Source organism: Diabrotica undecimpunctata, chromosome 5 (assembly GCF_040954645.1).
Source record: "Diabrotica undecimpunctata isolate CICGRU chromosome 5, icDiaUnde3, whole genome shotgun sequence".
Classification (NCBI taxonomy): domain Eukaryota; kingdom Metazoa; phylum Arthropoda; class Insecta; order Coleoptera; family Chrysomelidae; genus Diabrotica; species Diabrotica undecimpunctata.
The window spans coordinates 63,225,999-63,253,061 of NC_092807.1; the positions used below are offsets into that span (position 1 = coordinate 63,225,999).

Consider the following 27,063-nt stretch of genomic DNA (forward strand, 5'->3'; position numbering starts at 1 on the left):
GAATCTGCGGCTTAGTCTGGAATATGCTGGTATCTGATCGGCCTATGGTGGAGCAGTACGGCAAGAGATAAGGGCTTGCGGCTCGCTGATACTCCTCCATAGATCCCTACCGGAAGGGCGTGTGCCGCCTAAATACCGGGTATATATATATATATATATATATATATATATATATATATATATATATATATATATATATATATATATATATATATATATATATATATAAATTATTGAAACGATTATCGAATCGATCATCGAATCGGAAGCGAATTGAATCGATTATTGAATCGAATCGATTATCGAATATATATATATATATATATATATATATATATATATAAATTATTGAAACGATTATCGAATCGATCATCGAATCGGAAGCGAATTGAATCGATTATTGAATCGAATCGATTATCGAATTGAATCCATCTCCATTATCTAATCGAATCGATCATTGAATTGAATTGATTATCGAATTGGATCCATAATCGAATCGATTTTTGAATCGATTATTGAATGGATTATCGAATCGATTGTCAAATCGATTATCGAGTCAAATAGAATAAATTAAAGTAAATTAAAATCATCGCTCCTGTCTTAGACTATAAAAAAGCTGCGCTTTCTCTCCTCGGTCACTCCCAGAGTTCCACATCTCGTTTTTTGTTGTAAGTGCTACCTTTTGTTGTAAGTTGCTACCTTTTTTGTAGCTATAAAACTTTCTGTACCTACGTAAAAAAATTAGATTAGTGAATGACTAAATCACAAATTGTAATACCAAACTAAATGATGATAATAATGTGATGTTATATATTAGATTTAAATTATCCAGGAAATAACAAAGTATGATGTAATTATGGACCCGAGATAGAATATTTCGTTTATTTATCAGAAGTGTATCAGTACCGTGTAATCTAATGTTATTATAATTACAACAATATTCATAAATCTTCTACCAAATTTATGAAATGTTATATATTACGAGTAAAACAGATTCGATTTACAACTGGTCACTTATAATTACGTAATTCGTAGTAACCTTCACGTGGAATTTCTTTCTTAATCTTCCAATAATGGTATTTTTTAAAGAGTGTATATTACAGTTATGGTGTTTTATATAATTCGCATGAAGTAAACCCATGTGTTTTACTACTTTTTATTGTTCTTATCTGACACATAACAATGGGTAAGTAATTATGTTTACTTATGTTCATTATTTTTTTTTTAAATATAGATATGGAAGACTAGATATGCGGTCATAAAAATAATTTTTCATTTACCATAAATCGGCCGGAAGTATTTTTTATTATTTTTAACCAGACACTTTTCACATTTAGTCTCGGTGAAGATAGCCTCAAATTAGCTGTGCAAACAAAGCGACCTTATTTTTTGTTATTTTGCATGTCTTATGATGTATCCCTTTGCACTCTTATGTTGCCGTAGGAACGGCAGCATGCGTTTAATCGTTGCGCTCATATGACGCCATTCGCCATATAGTCAACCCAATATGTTTACCCTTTGGCCCCTTTGCACTAAGTAGTATGTCGCCGGATAGGCGACACACCATGTCTATATAGGCGGGGCAACAAAGCACTAAGCGATTTTCCGCAGCAAGATGAATTGCTATGCAACAATTCGGTTCGAAAAAGTGTCAGGAAACTTTGTGAACAACATTCATGGTGGTAAATTGCATTTTGTGCATAAGTAAAATGAATTTCAAAAGTGCATAGAAAACGAAAAATTTCCAACTCAGAAAATATAGACAGGAATGAGTTCAATTTTGTTACTCGGGGGTTTTCGAAGTCACTGAACACGATTCTGTTAAAGACGATGGTCCTTAAGCTACCTGCTGCCCAGGGTGGGCCTCGCTTCTGGATTTTTTTTTTTTTTCATTCGAGATCAGTCAAAAGTCATTACTCGGGGGATATCGAGAATACTAAACACAAATATTATGATGACGATATTTTTCGAGCTACGTGATGCACTGGGTGGACCTCTTCTTCTGAAGTTTTATGCTGCTTTTATTCAGATCAGACAAGTTATTACCCGGGGGGTTTTTGGTGTTGCTGAATACGAATATTACTACAGCGACGGCCCCAATGTAGAGGGCGGATCTCGTGTCCTGAAGTTTTATGTTAATTTGTTATTTCAGATTTTTATGAAGGTGTGGTACCAAATAAGAGTTAAACAAAAATAATCGTATCACTCAAATTTATTTCTTCCTCATCATCTTCTGTATCAGATAATTGATTTTTTTCATAGTTCTCCAATTGAATTGAGCACAATTTTTACATGCCAAATTGTAAACCAAACCAATCTTTCTTCATCTACATTTTTATATAAAAAATGGTAATTTTCATAATAATTTGAAATAGAGTGAGGAGAAAAAAACATCCATTAACTATGTAACTTGAAAAATATCTGTGTACTAGTATATGTGAAAGAATAAGTATCAGGGCGCATGTGAAAGTAAAAGTGCTACTTCAATGCAACCAACTGCTTAAAAGTGCCAATGTGGTCAGGGCTTTTTCTAAGTATATTTTGAATAGGGTTGGAGATGTGGAACAACCCTGCAGGAACCCTTTTGTTGTGGTGAAGTCTCCTATGATTCTTGTTCCCATTTTAATGGATACTTTATTTTCTTTATACAGAGCTTTTGTAGCTTCTATGAGTTCCGTCTGTATTTCTAATTTGTACATTGGCTTCCATAATTCTGACCTTGGTACAGAGTCATACGCCTTTCTCAGGTCCACAAAAGCCAAGTGTATATCTCTATTTTTTGCTTTTTTCTTTTCCAACAGTTGTTCCAGTGTGTATATGTGGTCTATGCATGATCTTCCTGCCGTGAAGCCTGCCTGATCCTCACCGATTTTGCCTTTTATGGCTTGCTCTATCTTTTCTCGCAGTATCTTCCCATATAATCTTCCTATTGATGATATTACGCTTATTCCTCTGTAGTTTTCGCATCTTTTTCTATCTCCTTTCTTAAATATAGATGTCATATATGCCATAGAGGCATATATGTAAAATAGTAAATATTTAAAAAAGTTCTATGAAAGGGGCAATTGGCCGAACCGTTTACATGGTACAACAATATTAATGGATTAATACAATACCGATAATGCAAGAAAATTCCACGTATATAGTTGCCAGTTTTTATAGAGTTTGTTCTTCCCCTTTATTTTTTTTAATTCGGTTGAACACCAACAGTACTTTTTATTCTCAAATTGCTTTCTTAATATTTCCAAAGTTTTTCCAAATATTTCAAACGCAATATGTCTAACAATACTAGCAATATTTCTCCAAATTATATTAGGTCTTCCTTTTCATTGACCAAGGACAAACACTCAAAAGGTGAACGATATACTCATTGACCTTTCGGTCGAGCTTCGTTATTTTTTTAATTCTTTATCAAGACATCCATGAAATGTAAGGTTGTGTCCTAATTTGGCCTGGTAGGGATCGTGAGGATGATGAGGTCGCCCAGAAGTTGGGTATAACTTTGAGTAGCATAAAAACCGGCACTCAGGTGTTTTGAAGGACACAACCGCGTGCTTTGGGACGTGGGTCTATAAGTCTAGCATGGGGGATATTGAGATCGAAAAGAATTGAGAATTGAAACATACTAACTGAAATGGAAGTAAACAGCATTTGGTATTAACAGAAAAGGAAAAATATAGGGCGCCACCTTATCTTTTTTCGAGGAACAGGGAAAACTCGATATTTGATATAGGAGAAGATTGGTCAAGAAAAATACTAAAAAATTACAAATATGCTAAACCTCTCTTTAAAATCAAAATTCATACATAGTTAAAAATAACGAGAAACAAACACACTTATTTTGTCAATGCACGGAAAATCTAAAAGTTGCATTCGACAACATAATTCGCCAAGGATTTTTGCTTAGATGAGGAGATATGTTGTGGAATGCAACATAAATCTCTGCTTGAAAAACGGTGCAGTTCCTCCCTAAGCAAAGCTTTCGCTAATTATTGGATTATTGGAGTATATTCCTGCCCCCACATCCTCTGTAGTTTTGGATCCATCTGTATATCAGATCTTACAATGTTGGTTAAGGTACTCCTTGTTTCTTCATACATTCCTGTCTGGAGTAGACACCCTATATGAATTCTTAAAATTGTATTTTTTTGTCAGGTGATCTGGTTTCTCATTAAAAATGTCCTTCGTCACAGTCCTTGTGATTCTTATATGCTCTGTCCCTTCATTGCAAAGTTTCAGTGATTGTTTTATTCGGTAGGCTCCCAATCTTGCTTCTCCTTGTATTATCAAATGCAAGGTAGTCAGGCCTTAGTAAAGTCTCCATATCTGCTGTTGGAGTAGTACGCATGGCACCAGTTATCTCCATACACGCAAGTCTTTGCACCTTGCTGAGCTTGGCTTGTGCTCATAAGATTTTCCTGATTTGACATGACTTGATAGCATGTGATGACAAATCACATGATATATTATTTTTATATTTATTTTAGAGTTAAAGTTAATTTATCTATCTTGCAATAAAGTTGTCTCAGGAACGCACCTCGCAAATATTGACAATATCATTTTAAATTCTTCTACTTTAAAATGTAGAATCTATGTCTGAATTGTTATTATACATGTAGAAGATAAAATTAAATTATTAGTAGAATTTTTTATATTCCCAAGTAACAAAACAAAATAGTTTATTTAATTATTACTTTGAGAACGAAGTTAAAATCGAAGGGTCAAAATAAACATATTTTCAATTAAAATTGTGGGAAATTATAAAACATATCATTAAAAATAGTAGATAACAAAAAAATAAAATATAAATAAATATTATAAATAATACTACATGCGAAAAACATAATGTTAAAGACCAACAAAATTATGTGATAAAATTTGTTGAAATTACATTTCCTACAGAAAACAGATTTATTTATAACGAGAGAAAAACATATATTTTGTAAACCAGATTTCTTATCAAAGTGAGCATCATGTTAATGTACTATACAAGGTGTCATATTGCTATATTAGCACGAAATATAGAAAACTGAACATTTTCTGTTTTAAAATTTCAACGTTTTATCACAAAATACTCATGTAACGTGTTGCTGTGTCCGAAATTAAGGGTGTTAATTAAAAATTATACTCAGTTTGGAAACATGATAGCACAGTTTGAAAGCAAAAAAAAAATATAAATATTGATAGATACCTTTTTGTCTCAGTTTTGTACAAAGTTTATAAAGATAATATGAACACTTTGATAAACTTCGAATACAATACAACGTAATATGCAAATGAGCCGCGTCATAAAAACGATGCTTTCAATAATTTTCAAAAGGAATATAAAAAATACTATTGTTTACCATTTTTTTATTACACCGTTTGATAGCACTGGCCCTGTTACATTCCTTGTATACCCTAGGCTCAAGAGATATTAGACTACCCTGCTATAATCCCAAAACTGCACTGACGGTTTAAAAGGATACTATTATTATTAATTTTTTATGCTTGGTAAATGCTTTTATAACACAAAATTTAAAATCAGCTGCAGGTAAAATTAACAAAATTTATTAAAACTAAAATTTACCTACTTAAATTTACCAGTGGTGTACAGCATGGGGAGTAACCACTCTTTCAGTATAAATGTAATGCCACTATGCCTATGCTAACTCCAAATGCCGTCGCAAGTTTTTTTATTTTTAGGTATATTAGTATTCCTGTTAGAAACAGTGGCGCGCCCAGAATTTGCCTGAGGGGGGGTTTCGAAATTTTTTTACGCTACCTCCATTTTGAGTCTTTAAAAATTGGGTTTTAGTTTAAAGCCCTAAAGATAGTAGTGCCAAAGATTCAGGTATCTATTATCCTGCCTACCAACTAAAACCACCCTCTCCTACTTGTGCGCAGTTGACTGTCGCACGTATGTCGCACGAATGTGAGGTAGCCGCTGTAAGGTTGACGACATTTTTGGAACACTTTCTTCTCCTATCTAGATCTTATCTATTGTTCTGAAGCTATTTTCTTGTGGCATTTTAAAGTAATTACGATTTTAATGGGAATAAGCCACATTTGAAGGTTAAAATAAGTTTATTGACGTTTGACATTAATGTTTGTAAGGTAAGTGAGCCAAATATTGCCACCTTACCGTTTGGTTCTAAATAAATCCTACACTTTTATTAATAAATAAAAACAAATTTGAGTAGTAGTGAAGAAATGTATTTTCTTTAACAATATATTTTAATTATATCAAAAAACTAAATAAAGAATACTTTTTTATTGACGTTGCGAATTGCAATATTAGGATTATAGATCTCCTATTATTGCCACCCACGTTAATATTATGCACTGCAGAACTACAGTTAACAGTAACACATTTAAAAAAAAATAAAGGCAAATAAATAATATAAACGTAACAAACATTTCTGAAAAATATAACTTAAGAACAGTGAGGGCAAGTAAACTTTTCTTTGTCATCTTTAGTCAGTTCTACACAGGCCTCGTGAATATAACGATAGCACACTATGTACAAGCGCATATCTTCTTTACTGCAGATGTTACAAAGATAACAATAGCAAGATTTTTCATTACTTGATTTTTTTGTCGTACTGCTTGTTGCTTGTTTCACAACTTTGATTGGATTATTCAATTTTGGTATTGGTACTAACAAATCTTTGGTAACTTGATGGGCTTTACCGTTTAAAGCTGGCTTTTTATTTACGGTGGATAATTTAATTTCCGGTGTAATCAGCACAGTAATAGAAATGTATAAAAAGGCAGGTTTTTAAGCTATTCGTAATGAAAAATGAATATCTTTAATTTCAATTTATGTACCTTTTATGTATTTATGTACAATTTATGTATTTAAATTTTGAAACATTTCCACTGTTTTCCCCATATTTTTAATATAAATTATAATGGGATCGTCAAAATTTATTATTCCGTTAGATATTATAAAATTCTCTTCTAAGCAAATAGGTAGGTATAGTATACACGGATGCTGTGCCCAAGGCTAATTCTAATTGTCTCATTCAAAAATAATCAATTCAAATATCCGTTGAGTATCCCAATCATCAGTTACAAAATGAAACCTCATAACAATGCATGAATTAATTACTTTAATACAGTGGCTCACAGCTTAAATGATGCAGTCGCTACTCAATAAAACTAGCTTGTTTAAGTCACTCGATATTTATTACAAAAAAATTACATATTAAAATTAAATTACTAAAGTCTTCTAAAATAGCATAAGTTATTTTTTGTGTTTCAAATATACCATACTTAAATAACAATAAATATTTAGTTACCTATTTTAGTCACAGCTAAAATGATGCAAACTTTAAAACAAGAAAATTAATGACGAAAACAAACTCGACGCATTAAAAAATAATTGCTAATATTTTGTAAATCATTTATTATTAATTACAGCCTGTAGTTGTTTAGGCGTTGATTAGACCAACTTTCTAGTGTACTCTGGAGAAATTGTGTCCCAAGCATCAGTAATTTTTACTTTAAATTCATTTATATTTGATATTGAGTACTATTTACTTTATTTTTTAATGCCAACCACAAATTTTCAATACCAGTCAAATCTGGTGACTAGACTGGTGTTTTAATGACATTTCGGTAATTATAAAGCAACCAAGTGCGAACTCGATAAAACGTGTGTTTTGGATTGTTGTCCTGATAAAATTAGTAACTGTTATTGATACCTAATTTTTGAGCACTAGCGGCGGCATGCTGGTTTGGTATACCATTTTTTAAAGTAAAAACGTTGCACGTCACAATTTATATAAAGTGACGACACTTATATTTAAAATTTCCAGAACGTCAACCTTAGAGTTCAAATTTTCCTAACACAGCTAATAATATGAAACCCATACGGAACTGCTCGATCTTAGGAACCGCTTCTCATCCACGGTGGTCGTGACAAGATGTTAGCCGGAAAATCAAAAATATGCCAATATTACAAAAGAAATGATAAGCCTGTCATTATCTGTTTAGCGTAGGTCGCCAAAAAAAAAAAGAAAGAAGAAAATGGGATTAGTTTCAAAGCCATTCTTAATTCGGAAATAAATAGTAGGTGCCAAGTAGATCTGGTCGATTTTCAGATACAACCAGACGCAAATTTTAAATTTATTATGGTTTACCAAGATCATCTAACAAATCTGAGAGCCACAGAGGACATTATTTGGAATATAACCCAGAGTAGGACTTTCGACTTCCTTTTTGCCATAAGAAATCATAAATAGAATTCAAGATAAAGATGACTTAAAGGCAATAAAGGATAATTGCAATGTTACCCTAAGAGAAGACAGTGATGATAACGTTGAAGAAATTAATAGCCAAGAAAAAGTTTCTTTATTTGAAAATTCATTTATAAAGGTAGAAAAGTGCAGTAGAACATCTTGTAAAACAGGCTGAACAAATGGTCTCAACCACTAGTCAACATTGGAGAAAATGTGACTATAGTGATTCCAGATGTTGACAAAAGCAAAAGTGATCTCAGAAACATTATTCATCTATTTGCCATCAAACTTTTTAGAGGTAGCAGATGTAATCAAGGCTCTCAAATATATTTCAAATAAATTTGAAATAATTTAATATATTTTTCAACTAAAAGTACGACATAAAATATTGCATATTATGTCATTTTATTTTATTATAAATGTAGTTTAAATAATTCAAGCCAACAAGTACAAGTCGTAGTCAGAATAAGTGTGAAATCAGTGGCGTAACATTTAAAAGGACAAGAAGTTGTTTACGCATTCTCTGTGCCACTGGTAAGGTAAAATTAAAAAAATATATATAATTATTACTTATCAGCTGTATCTTATCGAAATCTTATCAAAATTAGGAAAATGATACCGAGTAATAAAAAAAAATGGTCAACATTTTTTAATTTCTAACTTAACACACTTTATTTCGGGGTAACATTCTACCTAACCAGTTTTTTTGAAACACCTTATTTTGAAGCAGAAAATGTTCAGTTATTATAATCTCTTATTCGTAACGGGACGCCCTGTATATTATTATCTGAGGTCGGTTTTGTTGCTCTTGACGGTGCTGGTTAATTTGACCTTCAATTCTAATCGCAGATTTATCATTAAATCATTTCTACAATATATTTTGTATTTTACGATAACCAATTTTTTTGACTACTTGAACTTTCGAATATATGTTTATGATTGCTGTCTGTTGTGTCTAATGGATCATATTTTAACAGTTTTAAAATGGATATATTGTATAATTTTATTTATTATTTAAGTTTGCTATCCTTTCCATTTTTGGTGTATTTTTTATTTGTTAGAAAAAATAAAAGCAGTGTATATAGTGGAAGAGGTAAGTTTCATATATATTTATATATATATATATATATATATATATATATATATATATATATATATATATATATATATATAAATATAAATATATATATATATATATATATATATAAAATATATATAATATATATAATATATATATATATATATATATATATATATTATATATATATATATTTTATATATATATTTATATTTATATATATATATATATATTATATTATATAATATATATATATATATATATATATATATATTAAACATAGAGCTGAGATTAATACTATTACAAGAATTAATATTAAACTCAACAGTCCTCCAGGGTCTGTCTCCCGAGTCCCCAGAGACTACTACACTTATAACTAACCATTGCATTACTGCTACTGGGAGCAGCGGACGATTTATTTATACCGTCGATAGTGACGTGGTTAGCGTCGGGATTGGCGCGAACATTTCTGACAGTAGGATTTTGATTGTTACCGTATGCCATAATCTCTTTTATTGAGACAATTTGGCCTTATTTCAATTTCTATGGCTTTTCCGGTAATTCTTGGTTTAGTGTAGAGTGGATGGGGGCTATAGTTTTTGAAAACCTCAGATTTCTGTCCGATCTGGAAGCAAAGCAACTACTTTCCTTGAAAGGAACAGTGGCTATGTCATTGTCAATTACTTTTAAAATCTTCCTCGACCCTGCTGATTTAAGGGCTTGACTGTATGTATGGGTAATGATAAGACAAAAGAATATTTCTGATTTCTTCTTTCAAAACGGAGAAAAATTCGATTTTTATTCATTTCGAAACATTTGTTGTTAAAATTTATTTTTCAAATTCGAGCATATATTTGCTTGACAAAATTCGCAAATAAATACTCCGGAGAAATAAAGGAGATGCAGCGTTCATGAGCCCACTTCTCATAAATATTGCACTAAATCCACATTCCTTACTCTTGAAGTTGCTGTATGGTTTGGTGCATATGAAACACAAAACATTTTTGTTTGCAATATTTATTCTCATTTTTTTCGGTGTTCTTCGTCAAATTGCACTTTTGTATTTTCTTATTAATCGTTTTCTTATTTCATTTATTTTCTAGTTCCTAGTTAGATTAGGATGTAACTGTACTTTAGTTTGACTACTTGTATCGATTCTGAGGGGTTTCCGATCAGGTTTCTTCTTTTTTACTTTCCGAAGGAGACTTTAGATGGATAAAAGTCCAGGTCAGAAAATACTTCTGAGTTTTTGAAAAATGAAAAATGGGTAAATGAATTTTGCGCTTAGTGGATATCCTAATCTACACATGTTAAAATGCTATTAATAATGGCTATTTCTTTTTCACATGTGAACTACTGCCTACAGCCTACTACGTTCTACTGCCTTATTTTCTTTTGTACTTCCCATTTTGATCATTTGATCAATGTCACCCCATACAATATTATCCACCATCTTTAAAAAGTGGACGTTAGATAAAAATGCTAGTTACTTAAAATTACTGTTGCACAACCATACAAAACAATTTTATTGTTTCTAGTAACACTAGAAATAGCGAACTTACCTCCGTTTTTTCTCTACCATCAAAAGTACACAAATTATAAAAATAGGCCAATAAATATTTTTAACTTTAAAGCAACAGAACTTCTTTCCAATATCAATTGAAAAGTAACGACAACGTGAACTGGAACTGATTATAGCCGAGACCCAAGAAATGAGTATCGCCATGCGCAGAAACCGGTTGTTTATACATTATATATGTGATAAAATGACAAATGATCAATGTCACCCCGGGAGATCAATCTCACCCCATATTACGGTAAAGTTTGTTTCACGAAAAATGGTTGAGTGCTTAATGGTTACCTGAGTTGATCCTATTGAGCCTCTCAATAAACTACCGAAGTACACAGGGTCGCACTTCAGAAAGTTTGTTATTTAATATATTTCATTGATAGCTGTGTAACACACGATTATAAAAATTTATTAAATTATTTCATATGGTATTTTCAGGTTGTTCAAGTGAATATACTTGATAATTGAACAATTCTTAACATGAAGAAAGTAGTTTTTTTGTTCTACGTGAATAATTGTAGTATATGGATCTAAATTCAGAAAGTTACTTTCCTTCACACTTTTTACAGACTTAGGACTGTCAGCAAAAAACTGGCGTGTTTAAAAGTTTTTGCTCTTCCTAATCGGATATCGTTAAAAATGTACAGTAATAATAGTTCTATTTACAGTATATACATACAAATGAATACATAATGTACAAAAAATAGATGAATTGAAAAAAAAATATAGAAAAATATATACAAGTTAATATTTACAAAAAAAAAATACTCAAAATAACCAAAATATATTTATGAATTCCTAAATACCTAATTCTGTTTCGCTGTCGCTATCCTCTTCAAGATTAATAACAATTGGTTTAATTATGTGATTCAAAGTAACAAAGTAAAATGTGATGAATTTTCTACGTTCATTACATGGCGTACTGAATTTTTCCAACTTTCTGGGGAAATATCATCAACACATTTCCTTATTAATTCGACTACACTACCACTTAAAGTCGGAGAAACATTTTGTGACCTAACATTTGACTTTAGTTGGTGCCACATATGCTCTATGGGATTAAATAAACAATAGTAGGGCGGAAGCCGTAACACTGTATGTCCCATGTCTTTGGCCAATGCGTCACAAACATATACTTTTTTAATAGAAAATGATTTTAACACTTCTAACAGTTCATTTTTTAAACAACTTTCTTCAAAATATATATCGTTTTCTAACAGGTAGTTTTGAATTTCAATTTGCGTGTTACTTGCACTTGGAGACTTATGTAATTGACGACTGTGGTAACTTGCATTGTCCATTACTATCACACTATTTTGAGGAAGGTTAGGTATAAGACAATTCTTAAACCATTGCTCAAAAAGCTCTGCCGTTGTATCCTCATGGTAGTCCACGCAGGAGTCTTTAATGTTCTTTGCAGAAAGCCTTAACGCATTTGGGACCCAACCATTTTCTGATCCTGCATGTAAAATTGTTATTCTTTTCCCTTTGTTTGATGGAGCTTTTGTTTGACACCTGTTGGAAGAATCGGACCATCCTTTGGATGGTGTTTCATGAGTGTCAAACCATGTCTCGTCCAGATAAATTATTGGTCGATCTTCTGTACGGTACTTTCTTATGGAAGTTATATATTCAGTACGCCACTTTTGTAAACGATGGGACTCCATAAGCACTTGCGTTTTGTCAATTGTACGATATCTGAAGCCCATTTTAGACAAAATCCTCCAAAGACTAATGAGGCTACAGTTTATTTGTGTATCATCATTAGTAAGCCGTTGTTTTAAAGCATCTAATGTAGGTATCCGTTGCTCTTCGTACATTGTGTAAATTTTTCGTCTTATTAAGTCCTTATCACTTTCGTCAATACATTTGGTAGAACCGGCATCCTTACGCTTCCTTCTTGACTTAATGGGATTTGATGTAATTCTTTTCACTGTGGTTAGAGGTATTTTCGTTAAATCAGATATTTCACTGGCAGCAGTAATAGCAGTAAGTCCTTTTGTAAGTAAAGAACTATATATTGTTTTTACGATTTCTCTAGCGTCAGCAGATAAATGCTTTTTCTTTGCTGGAACACTGGAAGAAGCACCATCAATGTTTTTCCACGGACGCCACATAATGCTGTTTTATAGGTATAAATAGGTATAACACTGGTAACACTTGTAACACTTTCTACTAAATGAAACAAAATGTATATTTAAAAATTTCTCATCGGTTTTATATACTTTTACAAATTATACAGAATAGACGGAACCTGTATAATTATTCCAGGAAATACTTAACGATCAACAAATTTATTGTGGTCATTAAAAGATCAACCATTGATTGATAGTGAAACTCACTGTTAAAATGTTTACAACTTTATGAAATAAAATGTATTCTAATCGTTTTTATAATTTTATAAGATTTTTTAATCGTTTTTATATTACCAGGAATTTATTATACAAACAAGATAACGACACTCCACAGTAGCTTCAATTTTACCTGAATACTTACCTGCTCAAATAATGTTGACTAAGTGGGGTACTTGCGGTCGGGTTTTATTGCAATCATTAAGCACTCAACCATTTTTCGTGAAATAAACTTTACTGTATTTCTTTATCCAGTAAATCGTTTCCCATCTTCATTCCTCTTCATCCAATATAAAAAATGTTATAGTCTACTTTTTAAATCCTACTTTTAAATTTTCACCCGTTCCGTGATTTCATTATATTTTTTCATTATGTCTTTCACAATTTCGCTTTATTTGAGTGTCGGGTCATAATTTATGTATAACTTGATTTATGAATTTTCTGTTAGAGGTTTAGTCTAGGCCTTTTTTGGGAAATTTTTATATATAATTTTTTCTAGACTATCTCTTATTTATATAGCTTTTCTGCTATAATTTTATAACTCTTTGTTCGTTTAACTCTTCGTTTAAAAGTTCTCTTATAAAATTGTTCATTCCTCTTCAGGTTTATCTTCTTCATCACCATTGCGAAGGCTTCTTCATCTTCTGCCACATGTAATAATTGGATATGTGAGTGCATTCACAAATATTTTTTAACCAAGAAACCTGTTTTTTTCCTACACCTCTACGGCCTTCTATTTTGCCTTTAAGGATTAGTTGCAATATTCTATAATGATTTTCTCTCACTATATGTCCCAGATAAGACATTTTCCAGTGTTTTTAACAGTCTTTAGCAATTCTCTATCTTTGTTGACCCTCCTTAGTACTTCCGTATTAGTTTTTCTTGCTGTCCAAGAATCGTTTATATCTTCCTTTATTTTCCCCTCTTCATTGATTCAATGTTTCATCAAGTTATTATATTTTCTTTTCGATTCTTTTTCGGGTATTTTAAGCTTATTTTCCGTTTCATTTAAATGTTCATTCCTTTTAAATTATTTTATTTCTTCTTAATGTTCTCTATTGGGTATATATAATAGCATCATAAGAGAGTAGGACACAATTTTACGGACAGGTATACAATTCAATCAACATACACAAATTAAAATACTACTTTTTGTCGATGATCAGCTGATAATCCAAAATTCTGAAAGTGCGTAACAAAGAGCCATCTAAAAACTATATCTAGTGTGTAAGAATTTCAATACGAAAATATCGACAAAAATGAAAAAAGTTGTAGCGTTTGAAGGTAAATACCCAATAAGAACAAAAATAGCCTATAACGACCATCTAGTAGAACAAGTGAGGCATTTTAATTACTAAGGGTTTTTCGAGAAAGACAGGCATATTTATCGAAGACCAAGAGGAAGATCTCCAACACGATGGGCAGACCAAATAAATATTCTGATGGGAAAATCCTATATAAAATCTCTTGAAATGATTGGATGCTGGAACACGAAAGTCATGTGTTTATCGCAGTAGTCGGTAAAATACTGACAATTTCTCAACTAGATATTGTCATATTTTCCTGTCGTTAGCTAATCCCTGCACATCTCTCGATGTTTTGTACTCTCTCTCCAGCCCTCACCATGTACTTAACAATCTTCATCTCCTTGGAAAACGAAATATTTTTTCACAGTCGAAAGAAATAACCACACGCACAAATCTTTGCGCCTGTGATTATTTTTTTCGACTGCAATATTTTTTAGGCTATTAAATATTTTTCTTGCCAGGCACGTTCTTCTTGTCATATAATTGTCTGTTTCCTGTACTGTCCACTCCACTATGCTCTCCAGGTAGCAGAATTAATCTATGTTTTCAAGCTGTTAACCATTTACCGTTACAGTATTACTTTCTATAGTGTCCGGTACTTAATACTGCGTATTAGTATAATATTGTATCTTAGCCAGTATAATTTGTGGTAGAGACAACAATAATTTAGTTTATAATAAATAATGTTCAGAGGTTCAGTTTTTTGTTTTATCAAATGAATCAGCTTTGTTTAAAAAGATACTTAATTGTTATTTATTTCAGATTGGTTCTACCTTGTTAAATTGGCTGTAGCAAAGAACGAGGTAAAAAAATATCAAGAGAAATATAGGAAACGACTAGAAAAAATAGGAAACCGTGTAGAAACAGAAATATTTGCACCCAAAGCAAAGGTTTGTATATACCGTTTATATCATAGTATGTCATGGCATCAAAGTTTCGAACCTTACATGTTCGATCCTTAAATAACAGTCACAACTTTAACTTTTTAATTGGGAAAGTGCATCATGTAGTACCATATTTAAAAACCTCATTCTTGACATTAGTCCAGTCGTCCGAGATTTGACCTCTAAAAATCATACAAACAAGCTGAATTTTGCTGAGAATATAAATTTTGGGACCTCATAAAATATGCAAAAAAAAAACTTTACCACTTCTATCTCCCGGCTTCCCCTTAAAACTCTCTCCGTAAGCGAGAAAAATCGATTTACCAAGAATCTGCACGCCGTAAAAAATGTTTTTTAAATTAAAAATGTAGCTGAGGTAATTTAAAACAAAAATGTTCATTAGCACTTTTCGTAGATTGAACCGTTCTCTCAGAATCAATGATTGAAGCGACCGGTGATGTTGAAAGTCAGTTACGTGAGCGAAATAAATTTAAAATATAATTTGGATCAACTCGACGATAAAAATCCGATAGCTTTTGATCAGAGTGTCCTATCGACAAAAATTAAAATGCATTTTAAATGTGAGGAGTGCAGCTTTTGTACGCAATCTTTGTGTTTTGCCGTACAGTCAGTTTAGTCAGTTTTTATTAATCTGTTCAATAAATAAACGTTGCGCAATGTTTGCCATTTTTTACGATTCTGATGAGTTTCATCAAATTTATCAATTCCATTGACCGGTCGTGGTGGAATTTACATTACTAGAGCTTAGACTTTAAGACATGTAACATTATATTTCGATGTTAAGTTTTGGCAACAAATATGAGGAATTTGAAATATGCTTAAAAAACGCAGATTTTAAACTTTCACATTACAAACAATCGCACGTCACGGAAAATTCCTCGTCGAAGACAATATTAAGTGAAATGTGTAACTAAAGTTGCGTAGTTTTAGAAAACGTACTTGTTTAATATAAAAAAATCAGTTTTAAACGTTTTAGATTGTTTGTAATGTGGAAGTTTAAATTCAGCGTTTTTTAGACATATTTCAAATGTCTCATTTGTTGCCAAAACTCAAAACTAACATTTCATGCTATATATTTTGAAGATTAGTCTCTAGAAATAGAAATTCAATAGTGACCGGTCAATGAAGGTGATAAATAATATTGATCTCATGAGAATCGTAAAAAATAGAAAAAATTGCCAACGTTTATTTATTTAACACCTATATACAAACTGACTTTACGGCAAAATACAAATATTGTATATGAAATCTGCGTTCTTCACCTTTAAAACGCAATTGGATTTTTGTCGATATGATACCCTAATCAAAAGATATCAAATTTTTACCTTTAAGTTGATACAAATTTTATTTAAAATTGATTTCGCGCGCCTAACTGTCATTCATATCCGCCGGTCGCTCCAAGCGTTATTGCTGAGAAAACGGTTCATTCTATATAAAAAGTGCTAATAAATATTTTTGTTCAAAATTATCTCAGCTACATTTTTTACGGTGTAGACATTCTTGGTAAATTGTGAGTGGTAATCTATATTGCATCTTTTTTGGGGTCACAAAATTTACATTCTCAGCAAAATTCAGCTTGTCCGTATACTTTTTAGAGGTTCTGTGGCATTTTCGTCTCTGACGACTGGAATACATACTCAAAAGTAAATAATACTTTGGTTCGAAAATTTATAGATCCTAAGTTATGCGAGAAAGAGATGTAGTATGTGCCTGTCGATTGGCCAAAAAACAAAAAACTATGATCTTTTTCATTGCATAGCAAATTATGGGTCTGTAGCAAAACAAATAGTAATAACGACTTCAGTTTTGTTACTATCTTAAAATAATTTTGATTATTTTGACTTTAAAAATGGTACAAGCTCTTAATTTACAAGAAAAATGCAAAATGATGATAATTTGTCGTAAAGTTGGTCGGAATTACTATGTTGCCGAAAATATTTTTAATTAACGCTTTTTTTACCGTTCCATAGACAGACACTATTTTAAATCTGGTGATGTATTACTTTTTTCTCTATAGTAAAATGCTGAGGCGAGCGTTACGGAACTAGCGCCACAAGATTGCGCCGCCACGGGTAGCGTCATAAAATAGCAATTCTTCACTTCGATTCACTACTCTCGATCATTCGTTTGTAGTCATCATATATTTATTCTAGGCAGGTTTAAATTAAAAACTGCATGAAAAATAACTAACAAAATACAGACAATAAATAAGAAGTAAAAAATTAAAAGAATTTTTTTTTATAGCCCTTTTTCTATCCGAATTGTCGAATAAAGGCCTCTCCCATTTCTCGCCATTCATCCCTGTTGTGTGCTAGGCGTTTCCACATTGGTCCTGCGACTCTTTTGATATCGTCGCTCCAGCGCATTTGAGGTCTTCCTCTTGGTCTCTTCGCATCGTACGGTCGCCAGTTTCCGACTTCTTTGTTCCATCTACCATCTTCGAGACGTTCGTTGTGTCCAGCCCATTTCCATTTTAATTTAGCTGCTTGTTTCGCGGCGTCCTTTATTTTTGTTCTGTTCCGGATTGCTTCGTTCGTTTGCCGATCTATTAGTGAGATACCAAGCATCTGTCGTTCCATGGCTCGCTGAGTTTTTCGAATCTTGTCCATGTTCTTTTTTGTGAATGTCCAGGTTTGAGCTCCGTAAGTGAGAAAGGGAAGGATACAAGTATCGAACACTTTTGTTCGAAGGTTTTGGGGTATCTTTTTGTCTTTCAGTATGTATGAGAGTTTTCCAAATGCGGCCCATCCCATTCTTACTCGTCTGCTTATTTCGGTAGTTTGGTTTTCTTTGTTTACCTTGATATTCTGATCCAGATATATGTATTCTTCTACATGTTCCACTTTTGTTCCTTGGATGGTTATCGTCGGTTGATCATCTTTATTCGACATTAAAAGAATATTTGTCAATAAAAGATTCGATTCGCAAAGATTGTCAAAATTGAAAAGCAAATCCAGCTTCTCTGCAAATCCATTTAAAGCATGATTGGGGGGGGGGGGGTGGAGGGGGCTGGAAAACTCTAGTTCAAAATTCCAATCTTCTACAAATTTTTTAAATTCGACACTATCGTAAGGAATATTATCAGAGTAGAAAACATCAGGAACACCAAATTTCCAAAATATGTCTTTACAATAGTTGTTAATAAACGTATTTACTGTTTTTTGTAACCGAAAGACCTCTAGCCAATGTAAATAACTATCAGAAATTAAGAAATTATTGGATATGATTTGGAGTTAAAAAGTCAGAAAATAAGTATTGCCAAGGACTTTCAGGTATTTTATGAGGAATCATAGTTTCTTTTTTATTAGCACTCTTATTAAGCTGACATATTTCACAACTATTTAGTATGTTTTCTATGTCTTTCGACATATTGGACCAAAACTTTATGTTTTTGTACATTTTTCTATACATTTTTGTACCCCAAAATGAGCTGAATGAAATAAAGTTAACATATTTTTAAATTCATTGGGGCAATAATTTTTGTATTAAAAAATAATAGATTATCTGATAGTTTTTGTTACCTTTTAATTTATATATTTCATATATTGAGAAAGTAATTTACTATTTTTGGGCCACTGGGTAATACAAAAATTCTTTATTTTTGACAAAGTTGGGTCATTATCAATTGCTTTCTGAAGCTCGTTTCTCTTTTCCATCGCCATTTGTATTGATAAAGGTACACTATATATTCTAGCTTTTCATCAACAGGTGTTTCTGTTTTGATACAAAATCTACTTAATGTATCAGCTATGAACATTTTAGGACCAAATATACATTCGATTTTAATTTTATATTTCAGTAAGTTCAGAAGCATTTGTTGTAGGCGCACATTAACATCATCTAAATCTTTGTTAAAAAATTAAGTTAGAGGCTTATGGTCTGTATAAACTAATACTTCACGACCATAAATCCAATAATGAAACTTTTCACATGAAAAAATAATACTTTTTCAATTTGAACATATCTGACTTCTTTTCTGTTCATAGCTCTGGAAGCAAATGCGATAGGTTGTGAATATTGCATCATAACACTGCCCATTCCTTTACTGGATACATCTGTTTGACTTGTTATTGGTTTGTTTTCGTCAAAAAATTTTAATGTGGGTTTGTTTGTAAGTAATGTTTTTAATGTATCTAGTTTTTAGATCTTATTTTATTTTACCTATTTTGTATTTAGTTCTGTTTGGTGAATCTCTAGCCACTCAAATTTAACATCATTTCTAGTCAGATTTCTCATGTTATAAGTGAGTAATGATAAATTTGGTATAAACTTCGAAAATAATTTAAAAAGACCTAAAAACTTTCAGTAAATCTTTTTTATTTTGGTGATTTTCAATTGATAGTACAGCCTCAATACTTTTGTCTGATGGTTGGATTCCATTTTGTGATATTATTTAACCCAAAAAATTAACTTTATCTAGTTTACAGTGTAGTTATTAACATTAAATTTAACATTGTATTTTAATGCTCTTTCCAATACTATTTTTAATGCTTCGTCATGCTCTTGTTCATTTGTACCACAAATGATCATGCACCACATGTCATCAAAATATATACTTACGTTAGGAATGTCTCCAAAGATTTCCATATTTTTCCTTTGAAAAATTTCAGTTATATTACAAAAACCAAATGGTACACGATGAAATTTATATCTCCCAAAATGTGTATTAAAAGTACACAGATCTGATTTCTTTGGGCTTAGTTGTATTTACCAGAACCCGTCTATCATGTCTATGACAGTGAAGACAGTTTTTTTACCTTCTAAATTACTCAATATAAGTATCATCACATTTAGGTATTATATAATGTTTTCTACATTGAAGTGGAAATTGAAACGTCAATAAACGTATTTGTCCTTTAATTGTGGCTTATTCCCATGTAAATAGTAATTAATTTAAAATGCCACAAGAAAATAGCTTTAGAACAATATTTATTTAATGGTTTGGGATCCAAACATAGTCTCAGAGATCCATTTGGTTTTTCAACAATTACCAGTGAATTTACCCATTCTGTAGGATAATCAACTTTTGAGATTATATGTTTATTTTCCAACTCATCTAATGACTGTTTCAGTTTTTTATTAAGTGCTAATGAAACCCTTCTTTGTGACTGAAACACTGATACAGCATCTTTTTTTAATTTTATGTTAACACATCCTGTTACACAACCTAAACCATCAAAAATTTCAGAAAATTCACGAGCTATGCCACTTTTATCTTTAGGTAGTAAACTAGTGTCATTAAATTTATATTGAATTAAAAACGGTCATTTAATTATGTCAAACTTAATGCAGTCTACTAGTCCTAATAATGACTCTGAATCTAAATTAAGTATAAAAAAAATTCTTCTACTTTTGGTGCCTATTCGTTTCGAATATTGGCGATCATTCTGGCTATAATTATTTTATTAACTGATGCTTTAAATAGATTAGTCGTTGTTGTGAAGAACCATTTCCTCATGTTTTTTAACCATGATATTCTTCTTCTCCCAATTCCCCGCTTTCCGAATACTTTCCTTTGAAGGATTATTTTCAGTAATCTGTATTTAGTGCCGTTTCTGATTATGTGTCCCAGATATTCCAACTTTCTCCTTTTAATCATATACATCACTTCTCTTTCTTTCCCCATTCTTCGTAGTGCAGTCTCGTTGGTTATCTTGTCCGTCCATGATATTCTTAGGATTCTTCTGTATAGCCACATCTCAAAGGCTTCAAGTTTTTTCTCCATCACTTCAGTGAGTGTCATGGATTCAACTACGTAGTATAATATCGAGAAGATATAACATCGTAGGCGCCTTACTTTCATATCTTTATTGTGGCTTTTAAAGAGTTTGGCCATGATGTTGAATGCATTCCTAACCTTCTCTATTCTACATTTTAATTCTTATGAGTGATCCCTTTGTTAGTTTATTATTGTTCCAAGATAGGTAGTTCCAAGAAACTGTTTTACTCGGTCCACTGGTGTATTCTTGATAAGCAGTTGGACGTCTCTTATTTTATTTTTGCTGATGACCATAAATTTAGCTTATAGTTTATTCGTCTTCCGGGTTTGGAGCGTGTCATTTGTGAGTGACCCAAAAGTGGGTTCATCTCCCACCCACATAGAGATGAACCCACTTTTGGGTCACTCACAAATGACACGGTCCAAACCCGGAAGACGAATAAACTATAATTCTGACTCTGGCCGTGGAAGCCTACGATTTCATAAATTTAGCTTTTGATATGTTTACTTATAGTCCAAATCTTTCACTTACTTCATTTACTTTGTTTAGTAGTTGCTGTAAACTGTTTTAACTGTCTGCAAAAATATGCAAAATTCTCCATTTAAAAGGATTCCATGTTCGCAATTTTCCAAGGCTTCACTAAATATTTCCTCTGAATATAGATCGAATAATATAGGTGAAAGTGTATATCCTTGTCTAACGCCTTGGAGAATCTGGATCGCTTCCGTCGGTTCATCTCCAAGTCCTATTGTGGCTGATTGGCTTCAATATCAATTTTGTATTATACGCCGATCTTTATCATCTATTTGGGCTTTTGTTAGAACAACCATCATTTTTGGTGTTGAACTGTGTCAAATGCTTTTTGGTAGTCTACAAACCAGGTGTAGATATCGCAAGCCATATCTCTGAATCTTTGGAATAATACCTGTAGACTAAACAGCGCATCTCTCGTACCTACGCCTTTCATGAATCCAAACTGTGTGTCTTGTATTCTCTCTTCGCATAGCTTGTATATTCTGCGATGTATAATTTTTAGAAAAAGTTTTAGTGTATGGCTCATTAGACTTATTAGCCTATATTCTCCGCACTTTTCGCTCCCTGTTTCTTTGGTAACGTAATAAATTCTGAAACTAGCCAATCTTTTAGAATATTGCCTTTGTCATAGATATTATTGAAGATTTTACATAGTATTCTTAAAAATTCATCATCAAGAAGTTTAAGAAATTCAGACTGTACTCGTCTGGTCCCGGAGTTCTCCCTTCTTTTAGTGATATTATGGGTCCTCTTATTTCTGCCACTAGTATAGTTGGTCCTGTTTCCGTAGGTATTGGGAACTGGTTCTCCCTCTCATCAAAAAATAAATTTCCTATGTAATTTTTCCAGGTATTATCAATACTCTCTTTGTCCACGATTACTTCTCCACTGTCATTAACAAGTTTACTTACTCTTCTGAAATTTACATGTATTTCTCTGTATATCTCGTTTTAATGTTTTATACATAGAGTTATTGTTCTTGTTTTTTCTTCTTTTTTCCATCAGCTGCAGAATCTCTGTCGTCATCCGTGTCTTATTCTTACCTTCTACGTTCTTCATAAAATTGTCTTTAATGTCATCTATCGTTTTATTAAGGGATTCTATCTTCTCTTCTGTGCTTTGCGTTGTATGATCGATATCTTTGAATTTTCTATTTATTGTTTTGCTGACTATTTCTTTTACTTCACTACATTTCAGTTTTCTCCTCATGTTTTTTTACAGTTTTTCCGTGTGTTTTCTTTAACTTGGTTCTATACACGCCCACTAAAGGATTGAGGTCAGATTGAATATCAGCGCCTGGGTAGGTTTTAACACTGTTTCTAAACTATTTCGATACCTTTTGTTAACAAGTATATAGTCTATTTGGTTTCTTATAATAACGTCTTCTTCGTTGTCTCTATGTGATTTCCACGTATACAGGCTTCTAGGTGGTAGTTTGTAAAATGTGTTTAGCACGATTAAGTCATGTTCAGCTGCAAAGATACTCATTGTTTCTTCTCGTCGATTTCTCTCTCTTAACAGATAAGGACCAATATGTTGCCCTTCTTTTCCGTTACCTATTTTAGCATTGAAATCTCCCATGACTATAAGAAGTTCATGTCTCGGTATATCCCTTAAAAGGTTGCTTATTTGTTTGTAAAATTCTTATATTTCCTCATCACTGTGGTCTGCTGTGGATGCATAAACTTGTATAATGTTAGTGTTCATCGGTGACGTATTTATTTGTAACAAGAGGATTCTATCGTTCACTGGTATGATGTTGTTGACATGTTTGGCTATATTATGATAATTCCGACTCCATTTTCATATTTACCATTTTCTGATCCTGAACAGTATACTCTGTATTCTTCTATGTCACAATAATTTGAGTCAGGCCACCTCATTTCTTTGATTGCGCATTGGATTTATTGGATATTCTCTTCAGACAATTCGTGTGGATTTTTTTTATAGTTGCGTTATTGTGCATTTCATAGGGATTTTGCATATTGATGACCCGGGAGGCCCTGTGGTCATGGGAATCACCTCTCTTGCCGGACCTTGGTCTCCGATGTCCATGATCAGTAAGCGAGTTTGTGTTGTGTTGTACAGCCATTATGATTGTACTAGAGATATCCATGGGGATCTTTAATATAGTAGTTTTTCGTTACCTTTTATATTCTTATGCCGTTGACCAAACCACTGATTCTTCCTCTTCCGCCTTTGGGGCCGGTTTTTTAGCCCCAGGACAAAAGAGTACCCTACCAGCTACCAACTCGTTGAGGTCGTTGGTCAGCAAGTTGGTTATTGCTTGTACCGGCAATCATTCGGTGAATTACCTGTTGGTCCACGGGAGGTATTTTATTTCCCTCCTACCCACCGGTAAACCGGGTCGGCCATTTCCCTATCCGCCACCTGGGGACGCGCTCTCTAGGATTTATAGGTTCTCCCGAGAGATATATAAGAAAATTAATATTAGCAAATTTATTCTTATATACACTTTAAAACAATACAGCCATATACTTTTAACCTGAAATTTCCATATGCAATTGTGTTTATATTTGAGGGTTCAATTGCATTATGATTAATATTTAAATTATGTATATACTTTAAAGGTAAAATGTTACGCTCTGTTCGAACATCTAATTTAATTTTTAGTTTTTTATTATTAACATCAATGTATTCATACCAACATGTTGCATGGTTTATTTCAAAAATTAATATTAATCAGAATCAGAATCATATTTATCATGTACATTTTTATTTACCTTTTTTATTAACTGATTGTGGCTTTTTATTATTTCTTCGATTCTTACTTTACTTTCAAGGTCCATCGTTTCTTCAGTTTCTTCGAAAAAGCTGTAGCGATAAAATATTATAATAAACTTTTTGGAAGTTTTGAAAACAAAGTTTTCAGTATGTTATAGTATTATACTATAAAATGAATTTCCATTAAATAACGGTCGAATCCATCACTTATTTCGAGTTATTGTTCAGATATCGTTAACTGTTAATCAGTCATAGTGTAAGAGTTAAATCAAATTATTAGGTTTATAGTTTCCCTTAACTCGAGTTAAATCCTGATCCAGAAAAGATTAGTTTTGTTATTTCAATAATTATTATTATAAGGTACTATTAAATTTTGATTGTAATTGTATGTTGGAGAATTGTAAATGTATCTTTATCTGCTTTATTTTTTTGCGTTTAAAGCATTTGTTGTAATAGATTGTTTATGTGTTTTATTTTTATTTTCATTTCAATCATTTATTGAAATAAATGGTTTTTTTTAACTAATGTATTTTTTATTTCTTCTACTAACAACTGAATCCCCTAATTAAATATTAAATTTAAACAATTTGAAAGTTATATTTCGACCAGAAAGAAAGATCTTGAAAGAATTCTATTAGCAGAATATACCCTTATCTACTGACCATATTTATGGCACCATAGATTGATAATTTCTATAATAAAGATTATCTCTGAGGTAATTTGTTGGAGGTCTTGTTATAAAAAATTAGATTCGTGACAAAATTGTGTAAACTACTTTGATTATTTTTTTTTATTTCTTTTGCGTCATTATTCTAATGCTTAATTTTATAATTACAAATATTTTTAGTGGATAGATACGCAAACCTTCTATGGTTTAGACGAAAAAGGAAATTCATTAACTTTTAGACTTGAAATTGGAATAGATAAAATAGCAGAAGCAAGTTTACACTTGCGACTACAGGATGGCAATATTTATGTTTTACCAGGTAAATAAATGTGTAGTTATTTTGATATTAAAAAGGTTTATATATATATATATATATATATATATATATATATATATATATATATATATATATATATATATATATATATAATATATATATATATATATATATAATATATGTATATATAATATATATAATATATATATATATATATATATATATATATATATATATATATATATAGAAGTTAGGTATAATTGACTGACACGCTATGTAAACGTAAAGGATAAGTAAAACTCTTTGTTCTTTTATCTAGCTTTTGCAAAATTTATTCGCTTCTTCAGGATATGCTAAAATATTATTATAATAATTTTATCAGTAAATACAATGAAATTAGAATTAAAAAACATTTTATAAAACTAGCACAAACATGGGAATAAGCCACAATTAAAGGTTAAAGTACGTTTATTGACGTTTTAATTTCTACTTGTGACTTGTGAACTTTAAAATGCCACAAGAAACTAGCTTTAGAACAGCACAACATTACAATATGAGGTTAATCCATTAAATTTTGAAATTCACAAAACATTAAACTTAACTTATTTAAAGTATCTATATAATATGTAATTACAATATTTTAATTTTATTTAATTTTGTAGGAATCATGATTGATAATAATTATTATTTTGATGTTTGATTTATATTAGAAAGACACTCGTTTCTGTTTATTACATTTTTTTGTTGTTGATAACTAGTTTTTGATTGTTATATGGTTGCGTACAAAGTGGCGCCAAATATGAATATTTAATTTTTTTGAATTTAGGCAGGAAATTTAATATTAGGGAATTATAGTATGTTTTCATAAGACAGAATGTAATTATAGATATTGTTTAGTTTATCAATATCAGTTTTTTTATTAACCCATTGATATTTATTTATGCATACCATTTCTAAGAATTCTCTTTTATTTAATTGTTTTTCACGTCTTAATATCTTAGTTTCATTGAAATTAAATAAATGATTTTTATTAATTGTATGATCTACTAATGCACACGTATTTTTATTATTTCTAAGGTCACTTTTATGTGATGTTAGTCTGCCTATTAGATTTCTAGATGTGTGTTCGATGTATGACTTATCACAATTTTCGCATGATATTCTATAAACTACATTTGAGCTTTCCATAACGCTAATAGGTGATTTGGTTTTTGTATACAAAGATGCTAATGTTTTAATATTTTTAGTTGCAATTTTAATCTGAGAATAGTTAGCAAAGACTTTAGTTAGTTTGGATGTTAACGTTGGTATGTAAGGTAGTGATGTGAAAGTAAATTGAGATTGCACGATTTGGTGATTTGGTTCTCTTGTTTGATTCATGTCAATCCTTCTATTACTGGGGTTGTTAAATAAAAATTTGTTAATTAGTTTAATTGGGTAAGAATTCTCTAATAAAATGTCTTTCAGTTCCACTAACCCTTTGTTGATGTTATTGGTGTGTGATAATTTGATTATTCTGTTTTTTAAAGCCAATATAAAATTTATTTTCATATAAGGTGTTTCTGGATCATTCAGTGCTTAAGACATTTTGTGCATTTCGTTTGATTCAGGCAGGCAGGCAGGCAGGCAATTTAATTAAACCCAGCCTGTGAGAAATGTTCACCCCTAAGAATTACGTTCGGGT

At 31.5% G+C, this 27,063-nt stretch overlaps 1 protein-coding gene across 4 annotated transcripts in view; it reads left to right on the top strand.

Annotated features, from left to right (window-relative positions):
• Positions 1–724: 724 nt before the first annotated feature.
• LOC140441352 (rifampicin phosphotransferase-like) overlaps positions 725–27,063 on the top strand; it is a 112,644-nt gene continuing 86,305 nt past the window's right edge. For 3 of the 4 annotated variants that reach the window (XM_072532017.1, XM_072532019.1, XM_072532021.1), the window contains exons 1-3: positions 9,160–9,318; positions 15,294–15,421; positions 25,283–25,421. In XM_072532017.1, the coding sequence (XP_072388118.1) occupies positions 9,210–9,318; positions 15,294–15,421; positions 25,283–25,421 (376 nt within the window). In that variant the 5' untranslated portion in view covers positions 9,160–9,209. Of the gene's footprint in view, positions 1,187–9,159; positions 9,319–15,293; positions 15,422–25,282; positions 25,422–27,063 lie in introns of those variants that run through there. The other variant, XM_072532020.1, reaches the window with a different exon arrangement.